Genomic DNA, 26,912 nt, shown 5'->3' with positions numbered 1-26,912 from the left:
TAGCGGCAACATGATCACTTTCGATGGTAGTTCCTGTTCGTTTGCATTTGATCTTGTATCATCTTTGCTATCTCTTCCACTAATTCAGTTCAACTTTATATAAAACGATCGCTTACAAGTTTATAGTATATCTGAGATTTACAACATGATATGGATTTTTATTTAAGCCAAGAAATTTGTTTACTTTATTTCTAAGCATTACGTATATAGTTCGTATTTTAGAATTTGGAGACTTGACTAATTTTTTCAATGCACGGTTCCTTTTTGTATTGAATTGTTTTTTGAAAACTTTTTTTACCCACGGACAATTTTTAGTTTTATTCTTACCTGTTCAAATTACAGCCTTCTTGGTTATCGCTTCTTTTATAATTCTAATCTGTTTCTTTGAACATTTCGAAGGACAGTCACCGTACTGAAAACAGTCATTTTAGATGCTAGTAAGTTCTAAAAAAAATTTAGGGCAATCTCATAGTTCAAAAAAGGATACCATCTGATTGCCACATATTTAATCTCATTTAGTAGACTAATCAAAATTTTTTATAATTGCATAATGATCGATAATGCTTGGAATTTTAATATAATACTCAACGAAAAAAAAGCTCTTTTATTAAAAACCACGTGATTTTTTAACAATGTGGTGGTACCTGTAACTCCCGTAGGAAAATCTAGACGTTGAGTGAAACCATTTTGTGCAATTTTTGCGTAGTATTTATCAACAGATTCAGATTTTTGAAGTAAATCTATGTTGAAATCACCAAATATAATACAGTTTAGATAGTCCATTCTGTTCTGGACATTTAAGTATTTATTTCAAAAATGCCTAAAAAAGCATTGTTATTAGTGGATGGAGATTTGTAGATACAACAAGGTATTAAATTTTTGGTATTAAAACATCTAATAGTTAACAAAGTGAAACAGAAATTGCCTGTTGTCGAATAGACTTCATATGCAACCGTTTCATCAATATAAATAATAACACCGTTGTTTCTATCCGTGACCATTTCCTGAAATTACCATATTACATCCGGATAGTTTTTAGAAGTTGAAAAGACAATCAGACGGCAACCAGATTTCCGAAAGAAATATAGCAGTGGATTTGTAATTTTTCTCTTATATGATTTAATCTAGTTCATCAAATGTTTTTATCAGTGATCTCTTGTTGCTTTAAAACATAGAAGCTTTTGATTTATTGTTAAACCTGTTTTTGTTGTTCGAAACAGATTGCAATTTTGGGGGTCCAACTTCAAAAATGCTGGTTAATACACTCTCCAAATAGGGAGCAATTCCTTTAATATGGGAAAAGGAATTGTCAATCAATTTTTTTTATTGATTTTAAAACAAAGTTTTTGAACATTGCGTTCATCGTCAGGTTTAACTGTCAATTAAAATGATTTACAATGCATAAAAAATTGTCTTTGACTCTATTTGTCGATTTCCAAGAAATGTGTAAAAACATCAACAAATTTTCAAAATTATTCACAGTTAAAATCTTTTTTACAACAGTTGATTTACATTCTCGGATAAACTAAAAGAATTCTTAGTGCCTGTCAGTTTGATGCTCGTAATGGCGAAAAAGAAAATCTAACCATAAAAACACAGAAACTGATAAATAGCAGTCTACATCAACTAATGAATTAGGAAAAGATAAGTGAAAAGATATATCACAGGCTCAAGACAACTTGATTGCAACCAGAAGGGCTTCTTGGACTTGCTAAAGCACATAAAAAGGGTGCACCCATTCCTCCTGTTCTGTCAACACAAAGTAGCAGGTACGAGAACCTCAATAAATTTCTGTCTTTCTGTTTCCTGAGGTTACCAGGTCTGAAGAGCCTTTTGAGACTAGCTGTAATGAATGTTCACTTTAAGTGTAACATAATATGGTACACTTCAAGGGACGGTTTAGCACAGCAATGGGTGCTTCGCTGGCGTGAATTTTGGCGAATTTGTGTATGGAAACTTTTGAGAAACACTTTCAGAAACCAAATGAGGGAAGCGAGAATAAAACACCCGGCATGAAGGGAACGTGCATCGATTTTATCCGACGCGTTGATTTCCGAGGAATCAAGTTGAGTGCAACTCGTGCAAAAGTGCTTTCATGCCAATTGCCAAGGTATCACTGAGACCGTGTATAAAAACATGCACAAATTGTGTGGATCCGCCCCTGTTGTGCGGGAAAAGGTACAACAGAGCAAACACAAGAATTAAAATTATTCAAGAGGTATGTGGATGATATAGTGTGCATTTTTAAGGGGAACCCTAGAGATTACTTCGAGTATGCAAATTCCTTTCACAAAAACATAGAATTTACTCTAAAGACAACCAACGGTAAAGGAGTCTTGGCGTTCCTAGATTTGAACTCCAAGGTAAACGATGAAACAAAATAAGCTGTCATTATTATCAAAAATCAACTAATACCGGCATATTCCTAAATTTCTTTAGCTGTGCATCATTACAACATATAAAAACGTAACTCTAGGGACGATACATAAAATGTTCAATATGTAGCTCTTAAGTAAAAATCAAGAGACCAGGACTGAAAATTTTTATCCAACTGAATGGTCTTCCAATATGTTATTGAAACCTTGGCTAAAATATTCACGAGGGAAAAGGTTACGCAAAAACCCCCCAAAAAAACAACATCTCACAACAATTAGAAGTTTAATTAAATATGAGCTTAAACCGATGTTTTTTGTTCAATACAGATGAAACATCACCTAAACTTTTGCAAATAGATAAAAAATAGTTGTTGGATATTCAGTTCACAACAATTGAACAATTGTTCACAACGAGAAAACTCAGAACCTGCTTGTCCACCCTGGAATAGTTTTTTTGATAAAATCCGAAATCGCATGTGGCATATAAAGATACATGTTGTGGATGTGTTTCCATCTATGTTGGCCAAAAAAGCCAACATGTTACCACAAGAATTTTGAGCAGCAAAAGTAAGATTCCCTTGTGGGAAAACAACTCGTTAAAATGTTGTGGTACAGCGCGAATTTTGATTGGGAGCTTCTAGATGCATGTCGCGTGGTTGATAAACTGATGACAAAGGAACCGATCTACATCAAAGAGCTGATACCGCAACCAAATACGCCCGATGAGTACCAGGGACGGGAATTGACATTGAAGTATTAGTTCAAATGCAAACATTTTGACTTTTGAAAATCAAAAAATATTCTGGTACATGTCTATTGAAAGTTTTGTCAACCCCAAAAACCAAAGAATAATAACAGATCGGAACGAGAGTAAGAACTCCTTTTCTAGCAAAGAAAACAATTTAAACGGGATTTTCAAAAACTGTGAAATAACGGTTGAAAAAAATTTGGTGTAACAATTGTAAATAAACTGTTGTAAAAACGATTTTTACTGTAAATAATTTCAAAAATTCGTTGTTCTAACACATTTCTTAGAATTTGATAAGTAGAGTCAAAGAGGAATTTAAAAACTATTTTTATCAAGTTTTTTCTTAAATCTGACAACGAAAGCAATAATGGAAAAGGTTCACTTTTTTTAATCAATTTAAAATTTTCATTGACAATTTCTTCTTCTCTTCGGTCATTCATATAGTTCAAACAAGTTATTGAATACAAGTTTATCGGAAGATTTCAGATACACTATTTTGTTTTTATTTACATTATTCACACTCCAAACTTCCTTTTTTGTCTAAAAAGGTACATGAGCTTCTTTCTTAGCTGTGTTACGTCTCAATTATTGAAAAGTCGCGGGTCCATCTTCTTTAGCTTCTTCTTTTTTCCCATGATCAAATGTTTAGTGTGTCTAATGACAAACTTCAAAACTATACCTTTGGTTGATTATTACTTCTCGATGGAAGGCGATGGCAGACGCTAAGGTCGGTTTTATCTATTGTAGCCCCGTATTCTTCGGCCACGTTGACAACTTTTTCGTACACATCTTTGTTTTGTTCTTCGACAGCTCCTGAAATTTGTTATATATCCCTCCTACAGTTTTGCTCTAATGCAGCACAGAAGACATCAGTTGGGTGACGATACTTTTTTCAAAACTTCGGATACTTTTGTTGCATGTTTAGTTGAGCAGAACTCAAAGTGAAACGGTCGAGTCAAAAAGTCTCCATGGATTTTTTTAGTAGCCACAACTGTGTCCATACAACGCATCGATTACCTTTATCCAGATCTGTGCACTCGTTGAGATCAAAGTTTTCATCATCAATGGTCTTTTCCGCGGACACTGAGTTTTTCTGCGACTTGGGAGGCATTGGTTGAACTTTTCTACTGTTTCAATAATTTGAGTCATATCATCGCCCAAGGGATCCCCTGAAACTATTTAATAACTTGAAAGATCTATTGATGAATACAATTAGTTTGATAATTACATGTCAACAGGGAAAAATTCCAAGGCCGTTCGAAGTCTTACAGAAGAAGTGAAAGGTGGCGTCCTTACTTTAACTGACAAATTTGACAAGAAAACTTTTCTTGATGCCTTACGCGACAAACATCCGGAACCACGCAAAGCAAATTTTAAATAATTAGTGAGCAATCGAAAAAATTACCATACCATCAATCCATATTTGAAAAGCTCAATGCTTCAATGTTTAGAAAGTCTGCAGTGAATAGGCATCAAAGCCATTGCTCTTCCGGACTTGATGCCAACGAATGGCGAAGGCTTCTGACTTCTTTCAAGTCGTCCTAATTAGCAATGCGAATAGCGACATCTCATTTGACTTTCCATCTTCCATATTTTTCATGTCGGTTGATAGCTATTAATAAATGGCCCGGTGTACGACTTGTAGAAATTGGGGTTGTCCTCTGGCGACTTATTGGAAAAACTACAGCCAAATGTAATGAAAGCGACCATTAAGATTTTAGTTGGTGATCAGCATTTATGTTTGGGTCAAAATGGAGGAATCGAACATGCAATCCATTCAATGAGAGCTGCTTTCAAAAACACAGATTCTTAGGCGATCTGGCTTATCGACGCAAAAAACGCTTTCAATAGTCTCAACCGTGATCTTACCTTACAAAACATCGCCAAATTATGCCAGTTTCTCTATCATTCTATATGTTATTCATATCGTGATCCATCTAATTTGATTAATAATAAACAAACATTATTCTCTCAGGAAGGTGCAACCCATGGCGACCCTCTTGAGAAGTCGATGTTCTGAATTGCCAATGTTCTTTTAATTGAATCTCTTGACGATTGGTTCAGAGTTGAAAAATAGTATGCGGACGATGAAAACGCTGTTGGTTTTCTTGATAACTTGAAAAAGCTTTTTGACTCATTGAAAAAACATGGTCCTAATTTTGGTTACCACCTTTCCAAATGCCTCATCATTACCAAAGAATATGTTGTTTTGAAAGCAAAGCAGATTTTTATTAACGACAAATTGGAAACAGTTGACGGTTGTAGAACACCTGGTAGTGTAATAGGTTCTGATAATGCTGAAAAGAAATATGTATAAAGATCAATAGAACAATTAAAGTTGCAAAAAAAGCTCAGGGCAATGTTTCACGTCCAAATGCTTATAAATCGTTCACTTCATCGATTCAGCATAAATTTACCTTCTCTTTACGTACAACATCTAATCCAATATTGAAGACCTTTTGAAAGAATGTGAGATATCAATCAACGATGAGTTATTACCTAATCTAATAAAGAATCCCGCGTACAATCAAAAATACAGGAGCTTTTGGGTGCAGAGAAGGGAGGGCGGCCTGCACATCCCTAAACCTGAAGACCGCTTCAAGGAATATGAAAAATCATTTCAGCTGTCAAGTTACTTATCCCTATCTTCGCCCGAAGCCGAACTAAAGCAACAACAAAATCATGCAAGAAACAAAAAAGGAAAAAGGCTTGCTATCAAATCAAAAAAGACGAAAATTAAGAGCGAGTTGAATAGGAACGAGATTCGCTCACTTGACTTAGCTAGTGAAATTCATCAAAATGGTAAAACGCTATGCCATTGAAGCGATAGCGATTTGACCTAACGAAAAGCGAGTTTCGTGATGGCATTGCCCTTCGCTATGGTTGGGACCCAGTGAAGATGCCATCACTATACTATGCCTATGAAATGAAAACTTCACTGTTGCACATGCCCTCCATTGTCCGAAAGGAGGATACAGGCATATGAGACAAAATGAACTCCGCAATTCCATTGCGAACTTGTTAAGTGATGTCTGTCTTGATGTCGAGATCAAACCTCAACTTCAGCCGTTGCAAGGGGAAACATTTGCTCTTAAATTGTTGATAAATTTATTTTGCCTTATTGCTGTGATAAATTTTTAATAGTTTCAATAATGGTGGAGCTGACCCAACAGCTTCAAAAGCTCGGAAACAACTGGCATCAAAGCTCTCTGCGTGAAAAGAGGACAGCTACGCTGATTTATCATATCTAAGGACAAAAATCAGCTCTGCTCTCCCTTATTAAATAGTTTCAGGTTATAATGTTTGTTCAGGGCAGCCGTGGTGGCCCCTGTTTGTAAATGGTAATTGTTATTGGAGCAAGTTCTCTTCATCATTCCTTGGAGAGGTGGACAAACATCAAGAAGCGATTATCCAGAGAAGTGATCACGAAGCCAGGATACAATCTTCACCGAGGAGCTCAAGATAAGTCTAAAATTACTCAAAAACGACTTCGATCGATACCGAAAAACGAGCAGTTGATTATTTGGCACGATCTAATCAATAACTCTGTGACAAGCCCCCGCAAAGACCCCAGAAAGCCACTTACCCCAGAACAACTTGTGAACGAAATCAAGAATATCAAGCATTAAGAAGTTGGAATAGTTTACTGCGTAAGAGAAGGAGCACCAGACGTTTACAAAGAGCTGAAGGGAATGGGAATACCTGTTCTACACATCGTAAAGGACCTTCTTTCGAGGCGAAAACAAAAGGACAAAGAACTTGTTCGCAGCTACAGCCAACTACATCTTGCACCACACCTCGAAATCAAAACCCTTACTATTGTACAAAATCACGGCGACAATCTAAAAGCGATTATCAAAAAGAAACACAGCCCGTCTCAACAGCAACGAAAGAAAAAGCAAAAGAAACGAAACGCAGCCAAAATTTGAGTAAGTCTAGCACTAGGTTGCTTTTGTAAATTCCTATTGATTGAGTTCAATTGGAATTGATCAAAACCAGTTTTCAGTCCCAGTCGTCAATTTAAGCAAAATCGTTTAGCTTTTGTTAAGCCCTATCGAATTTTCTATTCAAAATTTTTGTGAAAATCCTATTGATTCAGTTCAGTTGGAATCGATCAAAAATTTAAATCTTCATCAAATTATTTAGTGAAATTCCTGTTGATTAAGTTCAATTGGTCTTGATCAAAATTTTTAGTCAACGTAGTAAGTTCTGTGAAACTCCTGCTGATTAGGTTCAATTGGAATTGATCAGAGCTTACGAAACAAATGGGAAAAAATTGTAAGACCGGTAACACGCCAATACAGGCACAAGAGAAAACATATACATGCGTTGCCTGCAACTGTCATATACACATGACAACAATTTGCACAGGACTGTCCTCGGCCTCCCTCAACGGGATAATAGATCTTGGAAACAATATTATGCTTCTCTGCAATGAATGCGTGGACAAAAACGAGCGAGATAAATTCATAAGATGCAGAACAATGGCGAACATGACCGAGAAGATAGAAAATTTGGACTTCAGCAATCAACTCAAAAACATGGAAAAGAGATTGACTGAGCTTGTAGACAAAAAGATAGAAACCGCCATCAAAACAACTTGTGAAAAAGTTGATAAAACGTATGCTGCCGTGGTCTCCGTGGAATCCACACAGGAGACAGATAGGAAACTTGGAAAATTAATTAAGAAAGAGAAAGGCGTCGACAACATCAAACAAAGTTTCAGAATACAAGGGATCCCTGAAGATCATAACAAAACAAAAGCTGAAAATTTTGTCCCCACAACTGACGAAGTAATTGAAATACTGAGTGAAATAGGCGTTAGGCCTGAAGTGAAGGAACTCAAACGACTAGGTGAATTCAAGAGAGAACGGGAGAAACCAAGAACTCTTTTAGTAACGGTCACTAACGAAAATGAAGCCAGGCTAGCCTTAGCCAAAAGTATTGAACAGCGAGAGGAATTAGCAAAGAGAAATATTTACTTGCTACCAGCTCTTAGCAAAGAAGATGCCCTCAAAGAAAACCGGATTCTGAAAAAGAGAAGAGAACTGTTGACAGAAGGAGTTCCTCGAGATAAACTCAAAATTCGAAATTTAGAACTATTCAACGATGGTGCGAAAGTGGAGATTGCCTCCGTAGAAACCAAGTCAAACTGACTAGGTTTTGTTAACATTCTGCAACTAAACGTAAGGAGCCTTGTGAACGTAGAGAGGAGAATTAAGTTTGCAAATGCTGTAATAAACTCAGACTACAACGTTATATGTCTCTGTGAAACTTGGCTCAATGATAATATTCCATCATTTGAACTATTTCTAAATGACTATTGCATCTACCGACAAGACAGACAAATGTATCAAGACAAAAATACCCACGGAGGTGCCCTCATAGCAGTAAAGAACTCCTTCATCTCCGAAAGAGTCATTTCTGAGCAACCGGATTCTAGTCTTGTCTGCAAAATACAATTAGCTGCGAACGAAATTTTTATTTGTGCCTTTTACAACCCCCCAAGAACTAGCCCGTACCGTTACGAGGTTAACGATTTCCAAAAACTCCTTAAAATCATTCCTAAATCAAAAACGACCATTTTATGTGGGGATATAAACTGTCCTGATGTAAACTGGAAAACTCTAGCAAGTACAAATGGAGAAGAAAACGAAGTCATTGAATTGTTTGAGGAATCCCTATACAGACAAATCATAAACTTCCCCACCTGTGGGCAGAACACTCTAGATGTAGCATTTTACAAAAATTGTAATTTGGTGGCACATCTCGACGAGAAATTTTCCTCAATTTACGACTGCTCGGATCATAAATCAATCCAGTTAACACTAGAATGTCCACGCCAAGACGCCAAAGAAACTCTTGGAAATTTTAGAAGTTTCGGAAACGCTGACTACGAAAGCATAAATAAAATTTTAAGTACTGAACCCTTCAAAACAGTTTGCTTCACTAACATAAACAACATGTGCGAAGAATTTTACCAGTACATGGATCAAATAATCGAGGTCCACGTCCCCAAAAGAACTAGACACCGACAAAGTCTTACTCCCTGGATATCAAGTTTCTCTTCTTACAACATGAAGAGACTACAAACCCAAAAACGACTCTTATCCGAAAAACCCACTAGTTATCGAAAACAAGAAGTTCTTAAACTTGAAATCCAATTGATAGAATCATCGAAACTGGACAGGATTGAATATCAGGAGAAAATCATGCGTGCAAGAAATACTGGTACAATCTTCAAACACTTGAAAAGCCTGAAAAATCACCCAGCCTTCCAAAATTACTAATCAAAGAAAATCAACAGAGCACAAAAATGCAAGAGCAAGTCAACATGATGAACGAGTTCTTTCACTCAGTGTTCTCACCCAAAATTCCTTTCAGTATACAAGATGTAAAATTGAGAAATCCTGAAATTACAAACTTCGAAATCTCAAAGAAAGCTATCTACGAAATACTTCTTTCGCTAGATGCCACAAAGTCGCGAGGCCCAAATGGCATACCGCCTGCATTTTTCCAACGTACAGCACGCAAAACAAGTAAGAATTTAAATGTACTTTTCAAGCAGATAAAACGACTGAGAAAAATCCCTAACTCCTGGAAAATTGCAGCTGTGACACCAATCTACAAAAAAGATGACAGACGGAAATTAGAAAATTACCGACCAGTCTCTCTTTTAGACATTGACAGTAAAGTTTTTGAGAAATGCATTTGTTCAGCTTTATACGCTCACTTCGAAAAATTCCTAACAGAACACCAACATGGATTTGTTAAAAAACTCTCAGTTAATATAAATATGCTATCCTTCTTGAAATCAATTCACGACGCACTTGATAACGAATCAAGCACCGAAATTGTAGCATTCTACACAGATTTCTCCAAAGCTTTCGACAAAGTGCCGCATTTTGAGCTTGTACAAAAAGTTGCGAATATTGGAGTGGGAGGTTGCCTATTAGAAATCATCATTGACTACTTAGACAATAGGAAACAATTCGTTCGGGTAGACAACACAAGATCGGAAACTTTAGATGTAACAAGTGGGGTACCCCAAGGTTTTCTTCTTGGACCACTCCTGTTTTGCATATTCATTAATGACCTACCTGATGTGTTAGTTTTCTCTGACCCATTTATCTTCGCGGATGACCTAAAAATTCTTGCAGTGAAGAAAACGTTTTGGCAAGTTCAAAACGATCTCAATGGTATTGAACAATGGGTAAACGAAAATAAAATGAAATCAGCCATGGACAAATGTGCAAAGCTGAGCATAAGAGGTCAAACATAAAATTACGAGCTTATGGGCACTAAACTAGAGTCATCCAAAGTCATCAAAGATCTCGGCATCTATGTTTCCCATGACCTGACGTGGAAGACACACATCGAAGAACGACTGAAAAAAGCGAACAAAGTACTCTACCTACTTCGACGAAACATAGCTCTTCAACTAAGACAAGAGATCAAGCTCGGACTCTACAAGTCACTAATTTTGCCAGTACTCTTATATGGCTCTGCATGTATAAATCCGAACCGAGGTGAGTAGTAGTAGTAGTAGTAGTAGTAGTAAAAGACTTAAATTCCAACAAGAGGAATACATAGTAAAAGAAAGACATGACAGTACAAATTAACAAAGCACAGTAGCAAATTAAGATCTGCAGTCCACACAGCGACATTTAAGAAAATATGTACATGGCCGAAAGTAATTAAAAGAAAGTGTTTTGGCTATGAGAAAATTATCTAAATTCTTACAAAAAATTTTGAAAGATGACCTAAAGTCAATGACGTTGATAGAAATTAAGTAATTGGCGGAGTGGATAGTTCGACTAAGAAAACAGTTGTCAGTTTTGAATTTTTTGTTCAACGGTTGTTCAAAAAAGGTTTTGACTGATACTCGGGAGCTGAGTGCCGTACTACTGACATGCAGCTTTAAGACACTCTCCATTGTTCCATGCCAAGTTCTCCATAGTAGAATAAGGTCAGCTCGCGAAATTTGATAGAAAGTTGGATACAAATTTAGTTTTGAAAGTGTCTCGTTGAAATCCTCAGACCTAATAACCCAGCGCAACACTTTGCGCTGAAACTTTTCTAACACTTTCAAAATACCAGTTGTAATACACCAAGCTTGGGAGCAGTAAAGTAGCACAGATAGAATCATCGTTTGGTACAACGTTTTCTTGCGGAGAATAGAAACTTGAAACGGTATGCTTCTTTTCAAAAAATTAAAAATTTTATTACATTTCGCAAGTTTCGTCTTAACATGTGTTGTCCAACAGAGATCTTCAGTAACTAGCATTCCCAAACCCATAATCTCTCTAGTGAAAAGAATTTCCGCTTCTCCTAGAAATAAGGGAGACTGGCTGCATTTAAAGTTCATCGCTTTACACTTTTCTGGATGAAATTCAAGTTGATTTTTGCGTGACCATTCATAAATACCATTGATGTCGCATTGCAGACCTTCGAAACAATCAACGCATAGCAGCTTTAGGTCGTCGGCATATAAGTAAACATGGGAGTTTTGCACATGGTCAGCAAGATCGTTCATGTACAAGATAAACAGAAGTGGTCCAAGGACACTTCCTTGTGGGACACCAGATATTACAACGGAGGGCCTAGAAAAACAAGATCCTATACGGACAATTTGGTGTCGATCTTCGAGATAATCCGAAAAAAGATGAAGAAAAGCGTCGTCAAACCCAAATGCTGCCAGTTTTCTTAGTAAATTATGATGCGGAACGGAATCAAAAGCCTTTTTGATATCAAAATAGACGCTAGCACAAGGAAAATTTTTGTCAAGATTGTTGTAAAGAACATCAAAATATGAAATAAGTTGAGGAGTTGTGCTGCGTCTCTTCATAGAACCGTGCTGAGCATTTGTGACTAGCGGCCTAACTAGTGGATACAAAAAATTGAAAAACATTTTTTCAAAAACAATAGAAAGTTTTGGAAGCAAGCTGATCGGACGATAGTTTTTAACGTCACTTGTTGAACCATTTTTGTGTAGTGGTGTGATAAATGAGGTTTTTCATTCCTTAGGCCAATGCGAGGACTTTTGAATAACTTGAAATAATGCCTTAACTGCTGGGGCTAAAACTTGACAGCCATCACGAAGCAAGAAAGATGGTACTTGATCTGAGCCCATGGAAGAACTGTCATCACATTTGCTCAATATTTTTTCAATTTCCAGAACTCCAAACGTAACATCTTGTAATTTAATACTCGAATCTAAAGCTATTGGAACATTTTCGTGAATTTTACAACTATAGACAGAGCTGAAAAAAATCATTGAATGCATTTGCCTTTTTATCGTCAGTTGAAAAACTGACACCGTCGTAATTCATCACAGGCGGAAAAGTGCTAGTCTCTTTGAGAGTCCTGAGTAGCTTGAAACAGTCATTCCTGCTCGTCAAATTACATTTCTCAATAAGAAGACTCGTGTCAAGTTCAATTGACTCTGAAAGCTCTTTCTGACTTTCCCTCATTTTCAATGAGTCCGATAGTTACCAATCTTTTTCCAGCCTTCTCTTGATCGTCTCGCTTTTATTTAACAAATGCATGGTTTGCGAAGAGTAGAAAAACGGAGCTGATACACGCTTTCGGCGTTTCTTAGCTATCGAAACCGAGAACGCTTTTTTCAGCTCATAGTACCATAATGAAAAGAAATCAGAGGCTTTAATTTGGAAAGTTGGAAGTTCGTACAGCGAAAAAAGCTCTTGTTTAAACGCTTGAAAACTAAAAGATGATTTCGAGTAAGTAGAGATGCGTATACTTCTGTAATTATTGATGAGTGGAACTTGGAAAATTATTGGAAAGTGATCTGAGAAAGGCTCTTTTGGGAGATGGAATGGAATTGACTCTAGAGAAGTGAAAATGAGATCTAGGCAGTTCCCACGAATGTGCGTAGCCTCAATAATTATTTGATTTAGACCTAAGTCCGTGAAAAAATCCAATAAAACATTATCTGAAGAACTATACGAGGAGAGACATGCCCAAGCTACCTTGGGCATGTTAAAATCACCTACAACATAGAGCTCGAAATTCGAATTCAAACCACGTTTAAGGCAGAATGTATTAAAATTGTTGATATAAAATGAAATCGATTCCATCAAAATATGATTGCTAAAGAAGAATTTCGAAGACGGTGGCGGTCTGTACACTACAATAAAGAACACAGCTTTTTCTATTTGGATAACTGCACAAGCAGCTGAAAAGGGGTAACTGTCTTCTGATAAATCAAATACTAAATGGGACATAGCAGACGATGCTGCCATTAAAACTCCGCCATGTCCACCTTTTTTTCTGTCTAATAGTGAAATAACAGTGTGTGATCCACCAGGAAATATTTCAGAATCTGTGATCTGGTTATCGAGCCAAGTTTCTGTAAGAAATATTAAGCTAATTTTTTCCACCTGCACTAATTTCAGCAATTTTAATCGTTTTTCAAGACAATTGATATATTGGCAATTTACAAGTAGACAATTAGCATTCGTTGTTAGTCAATTTACCGATTCATTCAAGTTCACCAGGTTTCCCTGGTAGAAAAGTTATAAATTTCTGATTCGAAAATCCTTTTTACTTATGCCTTCACCGATCATCTGAAATCTCTTTGACAGAATCTTCTTTTCCAATTCTCGATCGGATTGCGTCAAAAACCTTTTGATATACACTGGAATGCGAAAATCTTTTAGATAATGGCTGCGTGCAAAACAATCTTCCATGAAATGTGGACTGTTTGTTGTAATCAGAATAGGTCTATAAAGGCGTCTTTCATTGTTAGCAGGGTTTTTGAACTTTCCAAGGCGTCTTGCTTGCACAATATTTCCGTCTGATTTCAGACCCATAAAAGTGATAACCTCGTCAAGAAGCTTCGTGTCAGACTCTATAAGTTTGTTATAAGAATTTGCATTTTCGGGCAGACCGTTAATCAGAAACTGCATTGGCTCATTAGCCGTTTTGTGCCCCTTAATTTTCTTATTCGTTAGAACAGCATCACGAAAAGATGGCAGTCTCGTTGAAAACTTTTTCGAAATTGTCCATGATATGATTAGGCAATGCTAGCTCAATAATTTTTGGTATTTCAGCACCGATTTTAGCAGATAAGGCAACAGCAGCTTTGTCAGCAATTTTATTCTCATCTAAAGTCTTTGTCAACTTAGCTTCGGATGGGAAGAGCTGATCACTATCACAGGTATGACAAATCCATTTGCAGTTTTTCCTTGCTCCAAGCCAGTCCACATCGTCAACTGATAGAGATACACATGGACCATGGAACCAAAGCTCACACTTCTCGCATGATATTGCCGATTTATCATTGTCTTTGATGTTCCGTTTACACACACTGCACTTGCAAGGGTTTGACTGTCGTGTCATTGTTTAGAGCATAACCAATATGAAACTATTTAATACAACAGCTTAAAAGATTTCAAAAGAAAGTAGTCAAATGGATCCTTGGACAAAAAGTCATGCCGTATCCAAATCAACTGAGACTTCTTAACATACTACCACTACCAATGTTCATGCAACTAAATGACATTCTACTTTTATCGAAATTGACAGAAGACGATAGCTTTTTACCAATGCTGAAACAAAATTCAGAAAAAGGGAGAACAAATGAATTATTCAAGCTCCCGAAAACCAGAACTGAAAAGGCTAGAAATGATTTCTTTTTCCGTACATGCAGACTAGCAAATCGAATAGAAAAATACATTGAATTTAATACGAAAAAAGGCCTTAGAAATCGAGTTTTAAATTTCATGTGGAAGTTTGTAAACGAGCGATTCGACGAAAATAACATCTGTTGCTGGCATCTATGCTGTGACTGTCAGATCTGCAGAAATAATAGGACAATTTTCTAAGACGACGACTGGGACGAAAATCCCCTCAGTGAAAACTGTAAATCCCCAACAACAACAACAACAACAACAAAGGAGTTCCATCCTCTGCAATCCTGGGTCAAGGACGCTTAGGCGGCGCAAAATTGTTGATGCTTCGATGGGAGCTGTGGTTGGAGAAGGGAGGCTGTTAGTTTGATTCATCTATTTTCGTTATTAGTTGTTTGTTTTCTAATGCTTTGTTTTACTTTCTCAGCTGATATTTATATTATCATGTTATTGATAGATTTATACAATACAAAATGCTTTATGAAGACGTAGTGCTGGGAGGGCCCCGGAGCAGTCAATATGCACAGTGTGCTGGGGAGGGGCATTTCTTAATTTACTTTTTTAAAAAAAGTTTGTCACAACAATTAGGCAAAACTCATTACAACAATTAGCCTAAATCTTGGATCTTATCCGTTTGTGCCTCCAGTAGGTTATGCTCCCCCAGCTACAGAGCACGTGTCATTACATGGTAAATCATTGTCAAAATATGGCACGTGCGTCGGGGGGAGGGTGTGCAAATAATATGCGCCCACTAAGCTTGGGGTGCATAAACGGCAAAATACCCATTATTAGTTCAGTATTTTGTCAATTGTTTCAAGATCTTAGGGTTAGATTTAACAATTTCATCGACGTGGGGATACTAATTTATCCCGCCCACAGAAGTCTGCGCTTTCCCCTTACTGCTGTCCGCAACCATGGTTGCATTGAGATTGCTCTCTCTTCAGTTACCCACTGTGGAATTTGAATTGAATACCTAGTCTTACCACTCGCTTAATTAGCAACGTTTGTTAGGTGAAAGACAGCTGCTGCACAAGGCAGAGGGCAAATTTAAGATTTTAACCGCCAATTGATCCGTCACATCTTAATTAAATGAAGTTTTTAGGCAGTGAAATGGATTCGGATTTGTATGACGAATTTGGTAACTACATTGGACCGGATATTGACAGTGATTCGGATAGCGACGTGCTTTCAGATGCTGATCATCAGAATTTCGATAGCCCTGAAGCTGTTGGACGATCATTGAATGCTGATACAGTAGATGAAGACGGTGTGGAGGAGACAGTGGGATCATCAGATGCAGGTTAGATCTCTTGTTTTAGATTTATTCAGAAGAAGTGGATATATACTGTCCCCCCCGAGCTTAGTGGGCTTTTATCTTTTAATAGCCGCACAGCGATAGCTGGGGCTATTATTGGCCTTCTCTTGGTTTTTTTTTTATTTCGTCGTCATGATTTTTGTTACGACCATATGGCGTCACAGCCACTTTTTGTTCATTCGTTCATGCAATTTCAACTGAATTGCATGTGTGACGTCATTTTTCGCTCTTAGTTGAGCGAGTTTTTTTGTTCATGCGCGTGATTAAATTTTTGGTCACACTTGACTTACCTCACTCTCAAAAATGTCTTCCTCAATTTGAAATTGACTTTATTTACTTTAATTCAAAGAGATAAGGTCAAATGGGTGTGTGTCACTCTAAATGAAGGTTATTTGAGATCAGCTAATAGAGGCAGCAATAACTTTATACAGATTTTTAATCAAAATATAACAGATCAGCCTTCAATTAAAAGACGATTTTTTTTGGTCTGTCTTTTTTACTGTTTTTTTAGACTGCCGATCTACGAATCCATTGCGGCTATTTTCTGGCAATCTGCCAGCTGTTTTTTTATTTATCTTCAAAATTGTAAGTTTAAAGTTATAACCACAACAAAAACGTTTGGTTAAATATTTACATTTTCAAAATCGCCTCGTAAATATATGAATAGTTTGGTCTTTATACTTCAGTAGAAAAAATTCCTAAAGCCTCTTACTTGTCTATCTACTGGAGGCAATGTCGTGCCCTCAAGCCTCGTGTTCTCAGTGAGACTTCGATTAGCGCCGTCGTGGAGGAGGGAAGGCTGCACTGAGTGTTTGGCTGCTTAACTTTATTCCTTTGCTTATTCCTTGATATCGTATTTTTATTTTAATCCTCCCTTACCAATTCCCTATGTGTGCTATATATTTATATATAGGTGCTTTCCTCTCCACTTGTTAGTTATTTTTGTGACTGGGCCGTCTTTACACTGTCTGGAGGTGAACAGCTTGGAGTGCAGCATCCGGCTAAGTGCTACTCATCATCGCATATGTTCCGACCTACATCAATCGTTGCCGGATATTGGAACACATTTAGGCAGTTTGACCATTTCGCTGCTTAGTTTTTCCTTAAATTTATTTTTGGTTTTCTCTTTTCGGATTTAAATTGTTGTGATAATCTTATTGTGATAAACTTGTTAAATAGTTTCAGTGAATTGATTGAAAGTCCGAACAACTGGAATTGGGCAGCCTCTTATCAGAGAGGATTTCAGTAGCCGGCATTGTATGTTCATGAAATGGTTTATATCATTGGTGCAAGTTCACTGAGAAATACGATTCAAGGACTCCCATATCAACAGAAGAGGCCACTATTCGGAAGCTTCTATTATCTTGGTGGTTTGAGCTTCAATACAAGAAACACAATCAAACACAAAGTTTTGCAATCCTAACTAGACGCAGGAGGTGCCCTTGAAAGAAGAAAAAAGTTAGTGATTTTGCACGACGTTATCAATAATACGCTAACACCTCACAAGAAAACAGATGCCTGTCCCATATCAGAATTATTATCAATTCTCCAAAAGTACAAAACCGTATCAAAGGCATTGTATATATTCAACGTTTTGGAGCTCCTCGGGCTCTCCGCCAATTGAGGTCAACTGGAATCGTAGTTATCGAAGCATTCAAGCAGCTCATATCACACCGAAATAGAAAGAACGCCACGTTAATTAACGATTTAAGTCAACTCCATCCGTCAGTCAAATCGGAAGCTCCTCTACTGTTTGTGGTTTGGAAAAGAGCTGAACTAGACAATTTCGGTCCCAAGCAATTCTAAAAGCTTAGGCAGATACCCAAAAAGAACAAGCCCTCAAAGAAGCAACGACAGAAAAGGAAACAACAGGCATCTTAAGTAAGTACTCTGTGTTCATACTGAGCCTTCTAGATCCTTTTTTGGTGGGGAGGCGAGGTTTGAGCATTTGTACTTGCGACAATTCCTGAAGGCACACGCTCTAGAAATCAATCTACCAAGTATCCATGCGGAGAATGTAAAAGCGAATGTAAGGACTCATGTCTTTCGTGTTTTGCCTGCGGCACATGGTACCATTCAGGAATGTGTTCTGGTATAGCTGCCAGTATTTTAAGTTCGCTAACAAAGCAAAGTGGTTTAATTTGGTTATGCAAAAATTGTCAAGAAAGTGCAAAAAGCAAATTGAAAGGAACTGATCAAAACTTCATTCATTCAAAAGTAACACAAATTGAGAAAAAAATGATAAAAGTGCTACAATACAGGGTCTGCCGAAAACAATTTAAAAAGAGATTGAGATCAAATTAAAACTTCTCCAGAATAACTTCGAGGCAAAATTGGATAAGCTAATTGAGAACCAAGAGATGCCAGCATTGGCTAAACCAACTTACCACACTCCAAATTTTGGATGTATAATGCGAGAAACTCTAGAGCAGCAAGAGAAAGAAAAATTGAGATTGAAAAGCGGGAACAAAACATCGTACCTTTTAGAGTACCGGAAAGCACAAAGGATAGCCCGGAGAATAGACAAAAAGACGACATCGAGTTTTTCTCAGATTTTTGTATAAACGGTCTAAGCTGCAATATGCCTGAAATACAGAAAGCTATAATGTTGGGCGAACCTCCCTCGCCAACAGATCAAATGAAAAGAAATAGACCTCTGAAAATTGTCCTGAGAGACAGAACTGAGAGAAAGAAGTCTTCAAATCCCTTAAAAACTTGAAAACTGCAGATCCTTCCTAAAGAGGAATAGGCGTCTCCCATGACTACTCTAAAGAAACGAGAGAGCTCATAAAATTGAAGCTATCTGAGGAACGCGAAAAGGACGGCCAAAATGCAGAGCGCTACATGTATTTCATTAGGGGACCTGCCTCAAGACTTGAAGTCCAGCGTAGGAAAAGAAAATACATACCTCTGAAATCTGAAAATGACTGAATCTGAAAATGACGATTTCTGACTAAGGGGCTCGCTCAAGCCTCTCCTACTAAAATTTAGAAGCTTACTTAATCTACAAAAGCGACTTAAACTAGTTGATTTTGTCTTGAAACACTCATTTGATTTGTTACTACTAACCTAAACATGGCTTACAAGCGAAGCGACATCAAGAGCTCAGAACTGCTCCTATCTCAATATAATGTAGTTAGGGTAGTTAGTTTCAACACCACCAAGTCATCCTGTTTAGACTTAACCCTAGCCAATGATGAAGGTTTGATAACTTCAATCAATAGATTAGACGATTTAGAAGACTACTCTGACCATTTTCCGATATAAATCGAAATAACTGGTACATCAAGAGAGCCTCAAAAGAAACAAGAAGTATACTATAGCTATTGCAATTGTGATTTTGGTTACCTAAATGAGCTCATTGCAAAAAATCTCTACTTTTACAGTAGCATAGATAAAAACACAGATTTGTGGTACGAATGGATCGTTCATCTGATAGAAAAAACTACGCCTAGAAGAACTTGACGGAGACAAGAACTTCCGCCGTGGGTATCATCTGAAACATCGCACAAATTAAACAAATTCAGGACTCTAAGACGTAAATCGGAACGTTGCGTGAATTTCTCGCCTTACCTAGCCAACCATTTAATAGAACTAGAAAAGCATTGTGCTAACCTGCAAGAAAGAGACCAACAAGAATACGAAGAAGAACCAATTTCAAGCAGAAACAGATCTAGAATATTCAAATATTTGAAAAGTTTCCAAAAAGAGAAATTCCCACCAAAAATTGTACATCTTGACTGGAATTCCGTTGCACAAAACAGCAAAGAAAAAGCAGAATTATTCAACACGTATTTCTCATCATATTCTCACAGATTGATGCTCCACCGTTTCTCGAAGCTAGTGGACAGAAAATAAACTTTACTGAGAAGATGCTGGAAATGCTGATTGTCACAAAAAGTAGAGGCGCAGATGGCATTCCCCCAATTCTGCTCAAGAAAAGTGCAAAAACTGTTTCCAAATCGATTAAAAGTCTGTTCAACTATATTGGAAGGTTACAGTGTTCCCGGTTCATGGAAGCATGGTTTGGTCTCACCAATCTTCAAAGATGGTAATAAAAGTGAAGTGAAAAATTATAGACCTGTCGCACTGCTAAAGATCATATCCAAAGTTTTTGAGAAGTTAGTCTCGAAGTTTTTCTCAGAACATTTGTTGAAGAGCATTACATCCTGTCAATTTGGTTTTGTACCGCGGAGGTCTGTAATTCTGCAGCTTGAGTCTGTCCAATATCTTTGAAAATCTTAGTGCATCAGAAGACTTCTGTTTCCTACTGCTGTTTGATTTCTCTAAGGCTTTTGGCAAAATAAAGCATTCAGTTTTGATGAAGAAGTTAGCAAGGATGAATATACGACGAAGTCTCTTTTTACTTATTAAAGATTATCTGGCTGGCAGAACACAAAGCGTAAATGTCGACGGCTACCAATCTGAGAAACGTCTGGTCTCTTGCGGAGTTCCTCAAGGCTCTGTACTGGGACCTATCCTTTTCCTGATCTACATCAACGACCTGCCAAATGTATTCTTTTGGTCTCTGGCACTCTTGTTTGCAGATGATTTAAAACTAATCCATTGTTCCAAAAGTGACAGTCTAGACAAGCTGCAAGTTGATCTAAACAATCTCCACAACTGGAGTGTCCAAAACTGCCTCCTTTTCAATTACAAAAAGTGCTCTTTTACACAATTTGCTTTCGGGAGTCGTGTCGAGGAGGTTGTACTCTCTCTAGAAAATAATTTGATCCAAGAGAAGAGGGCCGTTAGCGATCTTGGGCTAACTATAGTCGACACCCTAAATTGGAAAGAAAATGTGCGGAATAGAATAGCGAAAGCAATGAAGGCGTTTTATCTCATTCGAAGGAACACCAGCTGCAGAATTTACACGAAAATTAAGGTTCACTTATATAGAGCTATTTTAAGCCCGACATTAATGTTTGCATCTGAATGCTGGGAGCTAAAACGAAACGAGTATGAAATTTTAGAGCGGCTTAATAAAAGGTCATGAAATGGATGACAAACAGAAATTGTTACAAAGAAGCTATTGTTCAAAGCAATATACTGCCACCACTCTAAAGTCCTAAAAGATCTTCTACTTTTTAGCAGCATAGTGTCAGGAAAGTACGATGTTGACTTGCGCAACTATTATGTTATTCAATGGGCCGGAAGAAGATCTAGGTTTATGCGGCCAGAGATTCGATACGAAGCGCAGAGACTCATTTTCTGGTATAGAACTGGATTTCGGGTGGACATCATCCAAAGGAATATTAACTTCTTCGACAACAATAATTTGAAAGGAAGAATTCTAGAATTAATATGGAAATTTTTCAATGAAAACTGCACTGAGAATAATTTCTGTAGTTGGATCTTTTTGTGCCTGTGCCAGAACTGTCGTGCAAATTCTATGTTATAAATCCGGGACTTATACTCGCCGTGAAATGGTCACAAAGCCATAATAATAATAATTTCAATTGGCAAATTATTCCTTCCTAGAAAAATTTCTGATCAATGACCTGTCACTCCATTTGGATTGGCACTTATTCTTTGGAAATAACTGGACAGTTCTGGGGTTTTTGGTCAATTCGTACTTTTCGAAAATCCTGAAAGTTTTTGTTTTCTCGACTGCTCTCTTAGTATTGTGAGAGGAGGTCAAAAAATTTAAGAAGACAAACTTTTTTAATGAAAAGCTCTGCTGGTAAATTTTTGTCTTTCAACAATAGATCTCTTGCACTGTCCCACTTTTTGCGGAGGTGGCAAACCTTTATTCTCCAATTTATTTGTCTATTAACTCTCTACAGTGACATAACCGACTATGATCAAAAAAAATTGTACTGAAATTGAGATGGGACAAAACAAATGATTTAAACAGACCGATTCTTGCTTTTAGTGCCAGAAAATGTCTTACTAAGTAAATTGACCTAATAGCATTTGCCATTTTTGTTAAAGTTTTGTTTATCTGAATGTCAAAATTTAGATTGATATCAATCATTATACCTAAATAACGACAACTTGTTTTTGGCTAAATCCAAGAATATACTAACAACGGTTTCGTTTTCTTCTAACAAACTGTTCACTGATTCTGTCAACGATATTACTGTTTCATTCAAAGATTTTCTTTTCAGAAACCCAAATTGATTTTTATTGATTATTTCATACTTTTCAACATGTTCTAGCATTTGTTGAAGCAAAAGTCTTTCAAAGATTTTTGCAAAGAGTCGGTGTAACTGAAATTGGCCTGTAGTTTTCTGCTTCCAGTGGATCACTTTTTTGTAATATGGAGTTACATGTATAACCCTTGGATTTATGCCTAAATTCTTTTTTATTATTATTATTATATGCTTTTTTAAGTACGTCGGGAAAAATATTTTTTTGATATGCTTTCGTTTATTGCAAACTGTAGATGTGTTACAATAGACATTTTGCTACACTTGAAGGACCATGTAGTAAGTAATCAAGGACCCGCTGCTTTGTTTTTTGGTAATTGATCAATTACAGTAAACAGTTCTTTTCTCGTTATATGTCTGAAGGGAAACAGTTTTGTCAAAAGCTGAGTCCGGTAGCTCAACCTTTTCTGTCTTGCTCAACCTAATTTAGAAAAAGAAATATTAATTGTGTTAGCGATTTCTTTTTTGAATTTTAAATTATCTTGGTTGAACCGAATTCTAGAAATTTCGCTATTTTTATCCTCTTGTTTTATTTTTGTTTTAATGTATTTCCACTGTTGTTTTGAATTGGGAAGAAATTCGAACAATTTCTGTGAATAATTGTGAGTCGCTCTTCTAGGTAGTCTGTTTGTATGGTTTCTTATTCTTTTGTATGAGTTTTATTTGTCAATGTCTGCTTTTTCCTTCCAAATATTGAAAAGCCTGCGCTTTTCGTTGATAAGATTTAAAATTTCTCTGGATGACCATTTCTTTTTTGTTGATTTTGACGAAGGCTCTCCTATTTTAATGGGAGCTTTTTTATTCAGAATATTTTCAAACATATATGAAAATTTTTCAAAAGTTGAGTTTGTTTTGTTTTGTTGATACATGGGACTCCAATCCGCTGATGCAATTTTTTTGTTAAGATTAGCTCTAGTAAATTTGCTAGTATACCGGTAAAAAAAAACTGCGTTTTGTTGTTTTCATAATCAATGTCCAATGACGAAAGGAAAACTTGTGTAAAATGATCACTTCCAAATAACTGCTCGATAACAGTTGTATCAAAAACTTTTGTATCAATAACTGCTCGATAACAGTGATCAATCAGTGTTTCCTAATTTCCATTTGTCCAGGTTGGAGTATTTTTATGTACTATCTCAAGCCCATTGTTGCAAGCAAATTCTGTCAATAACTCTTCTCCTTGATTGAAAAAATTGATGTTATAGTCTCCAAATAGTATTACATTGTTATTGAAAATGCGCCTGAAATTTCTGATGTCAACTCTTCGAGAAAAAATTCGCTTGAGTTTTTGTTGGAGCGTCCCCCAAGATCACGTGCTATTTATATAGTAACGTGCCATATAGCAACATATAATTTGTAACTGGGGGGCATAAAAAAGTCCGGGGGAACAGAATAGGTCCGACAAAGCAAACCAAAAGGGGCTAGGTGATCTTTTACCGCTAGTCGTATTTCCATTCAAAGAATTAATTATAATACTATAACAAGGAGACTCGCTAGCATGCGTTGGTTCATTATGTTTTGCTCATCCATATGCTAGGCTTAATTATCTATCAAATGAAGCTGAAATACAATAAATTCATGACATTCATAAAAAATAAGGCTAATACAATTTTGCAAGCGAAAAATATTGAGTGAACACTTAATTTTTTGGGACAAGAAAAATGAGATTCCGAATAAAGTTCTATCCCAGCAAAGTAACAGCGACATGACTCTCTAACTTGGGCAACCTTCATATAGTTTCGATCAAATTAGATTTATATGTGAGTGCAAGAGTCACTATCCGTATTTTGACAAGGAGGAATTAAAAGGGGGTGTGATCCACCCAATGGACGGAACAGCGAGCCCCCACTATTAAACATCACAAGATCGTATGTAAATTTACCGCAAAATTACATGCTCATATCATCGTGCAGCAGAAAAGAGGCACTATAGCTCTTTTAGAGCTGCGTCATATGAGTTAATTTGTTATGAATATAGTGTCCCCTCCCGCGTTCTGGCACTGCAAGAACTATCAATGTTAGTTGGCCGTTTGGAACCACGGCAGCCTCTGAGGCATATGATAGCTCTGCGCAGAAGAGTAAAACTTATTCTCGTGCGTATGTACGTTATTGAGACCGAGTATAATTCGTCTTTCAGCAATTTTAATAACTAGTTGTTTTATAGTACGCGTTGCGGACGGTCCTGCGGCCCCCATGCAAGAAAACAGGAGAGAAACGAATTAACTCTTCTCGACGTCAAGTATTCGTTGCTCATACTTGAGGCACTTCAACGACTCATGATATTTGTACGCTTCTACGGAGTTTTTCGGGCATGACTTGGCAAATGGGTCAAAGATTTTTACTTCGAAGAAACAACGGCTGAACGTGGACCCCCATAGACCATTCGCTTTAATGTCTAGTCTCGCGTTTTCATCAGTGCTAGTAGTTTTGTGTATAAAGGACTTGCCTTGAACCAACTGAAGAGTCGGCTCAACCTCTACATCATATGAAACGTCTTGCATGATCTAAGCAAAGGTGTCTCGGACCTCGTTGTCTTATTTGAGTCTGATTCGTTTTTCTTTTCAGCATTTTTGCTAGCTAGCTGTTTTAGTGCGCGCTGTGGACGGTCCTGCGGACGCCATGCAGGAAAACACGATCGGAACGAAGTAACTCTTCTCGACGTCAAGTATTAGTTGCTCATACTTGAGCCACTTCAACGACTCATGATATTTGTACGCTTCTACGAAGTTTTTTTAGAAGAGATACAATATAGGAAAAGTTAATTAGAATTTAAAATTGGATTTGCAACTATTCCACAAAGGCGAAATCTGTTCAAGGGATGTTCATTGAGAGGAAAGGTAATTTCTCAGCGATATGTGCTCTAAACGCACATTATGGTTTTTATCTTCTGCGAAACTGTTTTAGCATGCCCAAATTGTTATTTTTTTGAGAACAACTACCTGTTTTGCCAAAGAAAACTTACTGAAACAGTATGATGAGATGTAAGAATAAAAACTAAGCAAAGAATCAAATATGTTTCACTGATACTCTGTTCACTCAGTCAGCTCTTCCGTCCTCACAGAGTGGTTTAGGTGTTTCTTCTGCGCAACTACTTGCTCTTCCCGCTTTTTTAGCTTCCGCAGTAATGATAATAGCAAGCGGGGCGTTCCTTCAACAATCCCTGGCGAACCTGAGGAATTGGTCACTAGCCAACAAAATGGAGTTTCACCCAAGTAAAACCAATATAGTGACACTCGCGGGGCTGCAACCCGAATACAAGCTCTGCATCGAGTAAATCGGCGCGGTGAATAGTCACCGGGACTTGGGCCTCATAGTTTCAACAAATCTGTCATGGTCAGAACACATATCCAGAAGGCTTGGCAAGGCATACGGATCCCTCAATCTGCTTAAGAGGTACGTCTCCACCAAGCTAAGAGTTAGTGCAAAGCTCAACTTTTACAAAAGCACAGTCGTCGCTGTCATCAGCTAGGCGTCGCCCTGTTGGTACGCTTCAAGAGGCGACACGAGGAAGTTAGAACTGCTCCAGCTTTGCGCGACGAAGTGGAATCTGCCAACCATCATTGACTACAAAGAGCGCTTAGTCTTTCTGAAGACTTTACTGAAACAGTATGATGATATCTTGAAAAGAGCTCTAAGCAAAATATCAAATGTGTTTCACTGATACTCTGTTCACTCAGTCAGCTCTTCCGTTCCGCCCTCACAGAGTGGTTTAGGTGTTTTTTCTGCGCAACTACTTGCTCTTCCCGCTTTTTTAGCTTCCGCAGTAATGATAATAGCAAGCGGGGCGTTCCTTCAACAATCCCTGGCGAACCTGAGGAATTGGTCACTAGCCAACAAAATGGAGTTTCACCCAAGTAAAACCAATATAGTGACACTCGCGGGGCTGCAACCCGAATACAAGCTCTGCATCGAGTAAATCGGCGCGGTGAATAGTCACCGGGACTTGGGCCGCATAGTTTCATCAAATCTGTCGTGGTCAGAACCATATCAAGAAGGCTTGGCAAGGCATACGGATCCCTCGATCTGCTTAAGAGGTACGTCTCCACCAAGCTGAGAGTTAGTGCGAAGCTCAACCTTTACAAAAGCACAGTCGTCGCTGTCATCAGCTACGCATCGCCCTGTTGGTACACTTCAAGAGGTGACACGAGGAAGTTAGGACTGCTCCAGCTTTGCGCGACGAAGTGGAATCTGCCAAACATCAGTGACTACAAAGAGCGCTTGTCTTTCTGGAGGTGCTCCCAATTCCACCTTACCCCTCAAGTGCTAGACGTTCTCACATTGATTGAGATATGCAATGGAGCATACGGTCGCTGTTGGGAGGACTCCATATCTTTGAAGGACGGACCCAGACGAGAAAATAGAGTTGCAGAAAACCGCGATTTGAGTCATCCCACAACGAATTTCTTACTCGCCCAAGTCGACTATTATCATTTCGTACAACTATTAACATTACAAGACCTATTGGGCTGAAACCATCGTTACTCCGAATATTCTGGCAATACTTCACTAAAAACTTCCGCGAAAACCTTTGTTCATGGAGAATTGCTTGCAGATGCCGAAACTATATTGGCTGAAAATTTCATTATTGGGGCTATTATTGGCCTTCACTTGGTTTTTTTTATTTCGTCGTCATGATTTTTGTTACGACCATATGACGTCACAGCCACTTTTT

The 26,912-nt window shown here is 37.6% G+C and overlaps 1 protein-coding gene across 2 annotated transcripts in view; it reads left to right on the top strand.

Annotated features, from left to right (window-relative positions):
• LOC142351238 (116 kDa U5 small nuclear ribonucleoprotein component-like) overlaps positions 1–26,912 on the top strand; it is a 664,445-nt gene that overhangs the window by 344,411 nt on the left and 293,122 nt on the right. Inside the window, exons 1-2 of one of the 2 annotated variants that reach the window (XM_075403380.1) lie at positions 14,212–15,134; positions 15,877–16,074. In XM_075403380.1, the coding sequence (XP_075259495.1) occupies positions 15,098–15,134; positions 15,877–16,074 (235 nt within the window). In that variant the 5' untranslated portion in view covers positions 14,212–15,097. Of the gene's footprint in view, positions 1–14,211; positions 15,135–15,873; positions 16,075–26,912 lie in introns of those variants that run through there. The other variant, XM_075403381.1, reaches the window with a different exon arrangement.

Source organism: Convolutriloba macropyga, chromosome 12 (genome assembly GCF_964194025.1).
Source record: "Convolutriloba macropyga chromosome 12, txConMacr16.3, whole genome shotgun sequence".
Lineage (NCBI taxonomy): Eukaryota > Metazoa > Xenacoelomorpha > Acoela > Convolutidae > Convolutriloba > Convolutriloba macropyga.
This window is presented reverse-complemented; position numbering and strand designations above follow the sequence as displayed.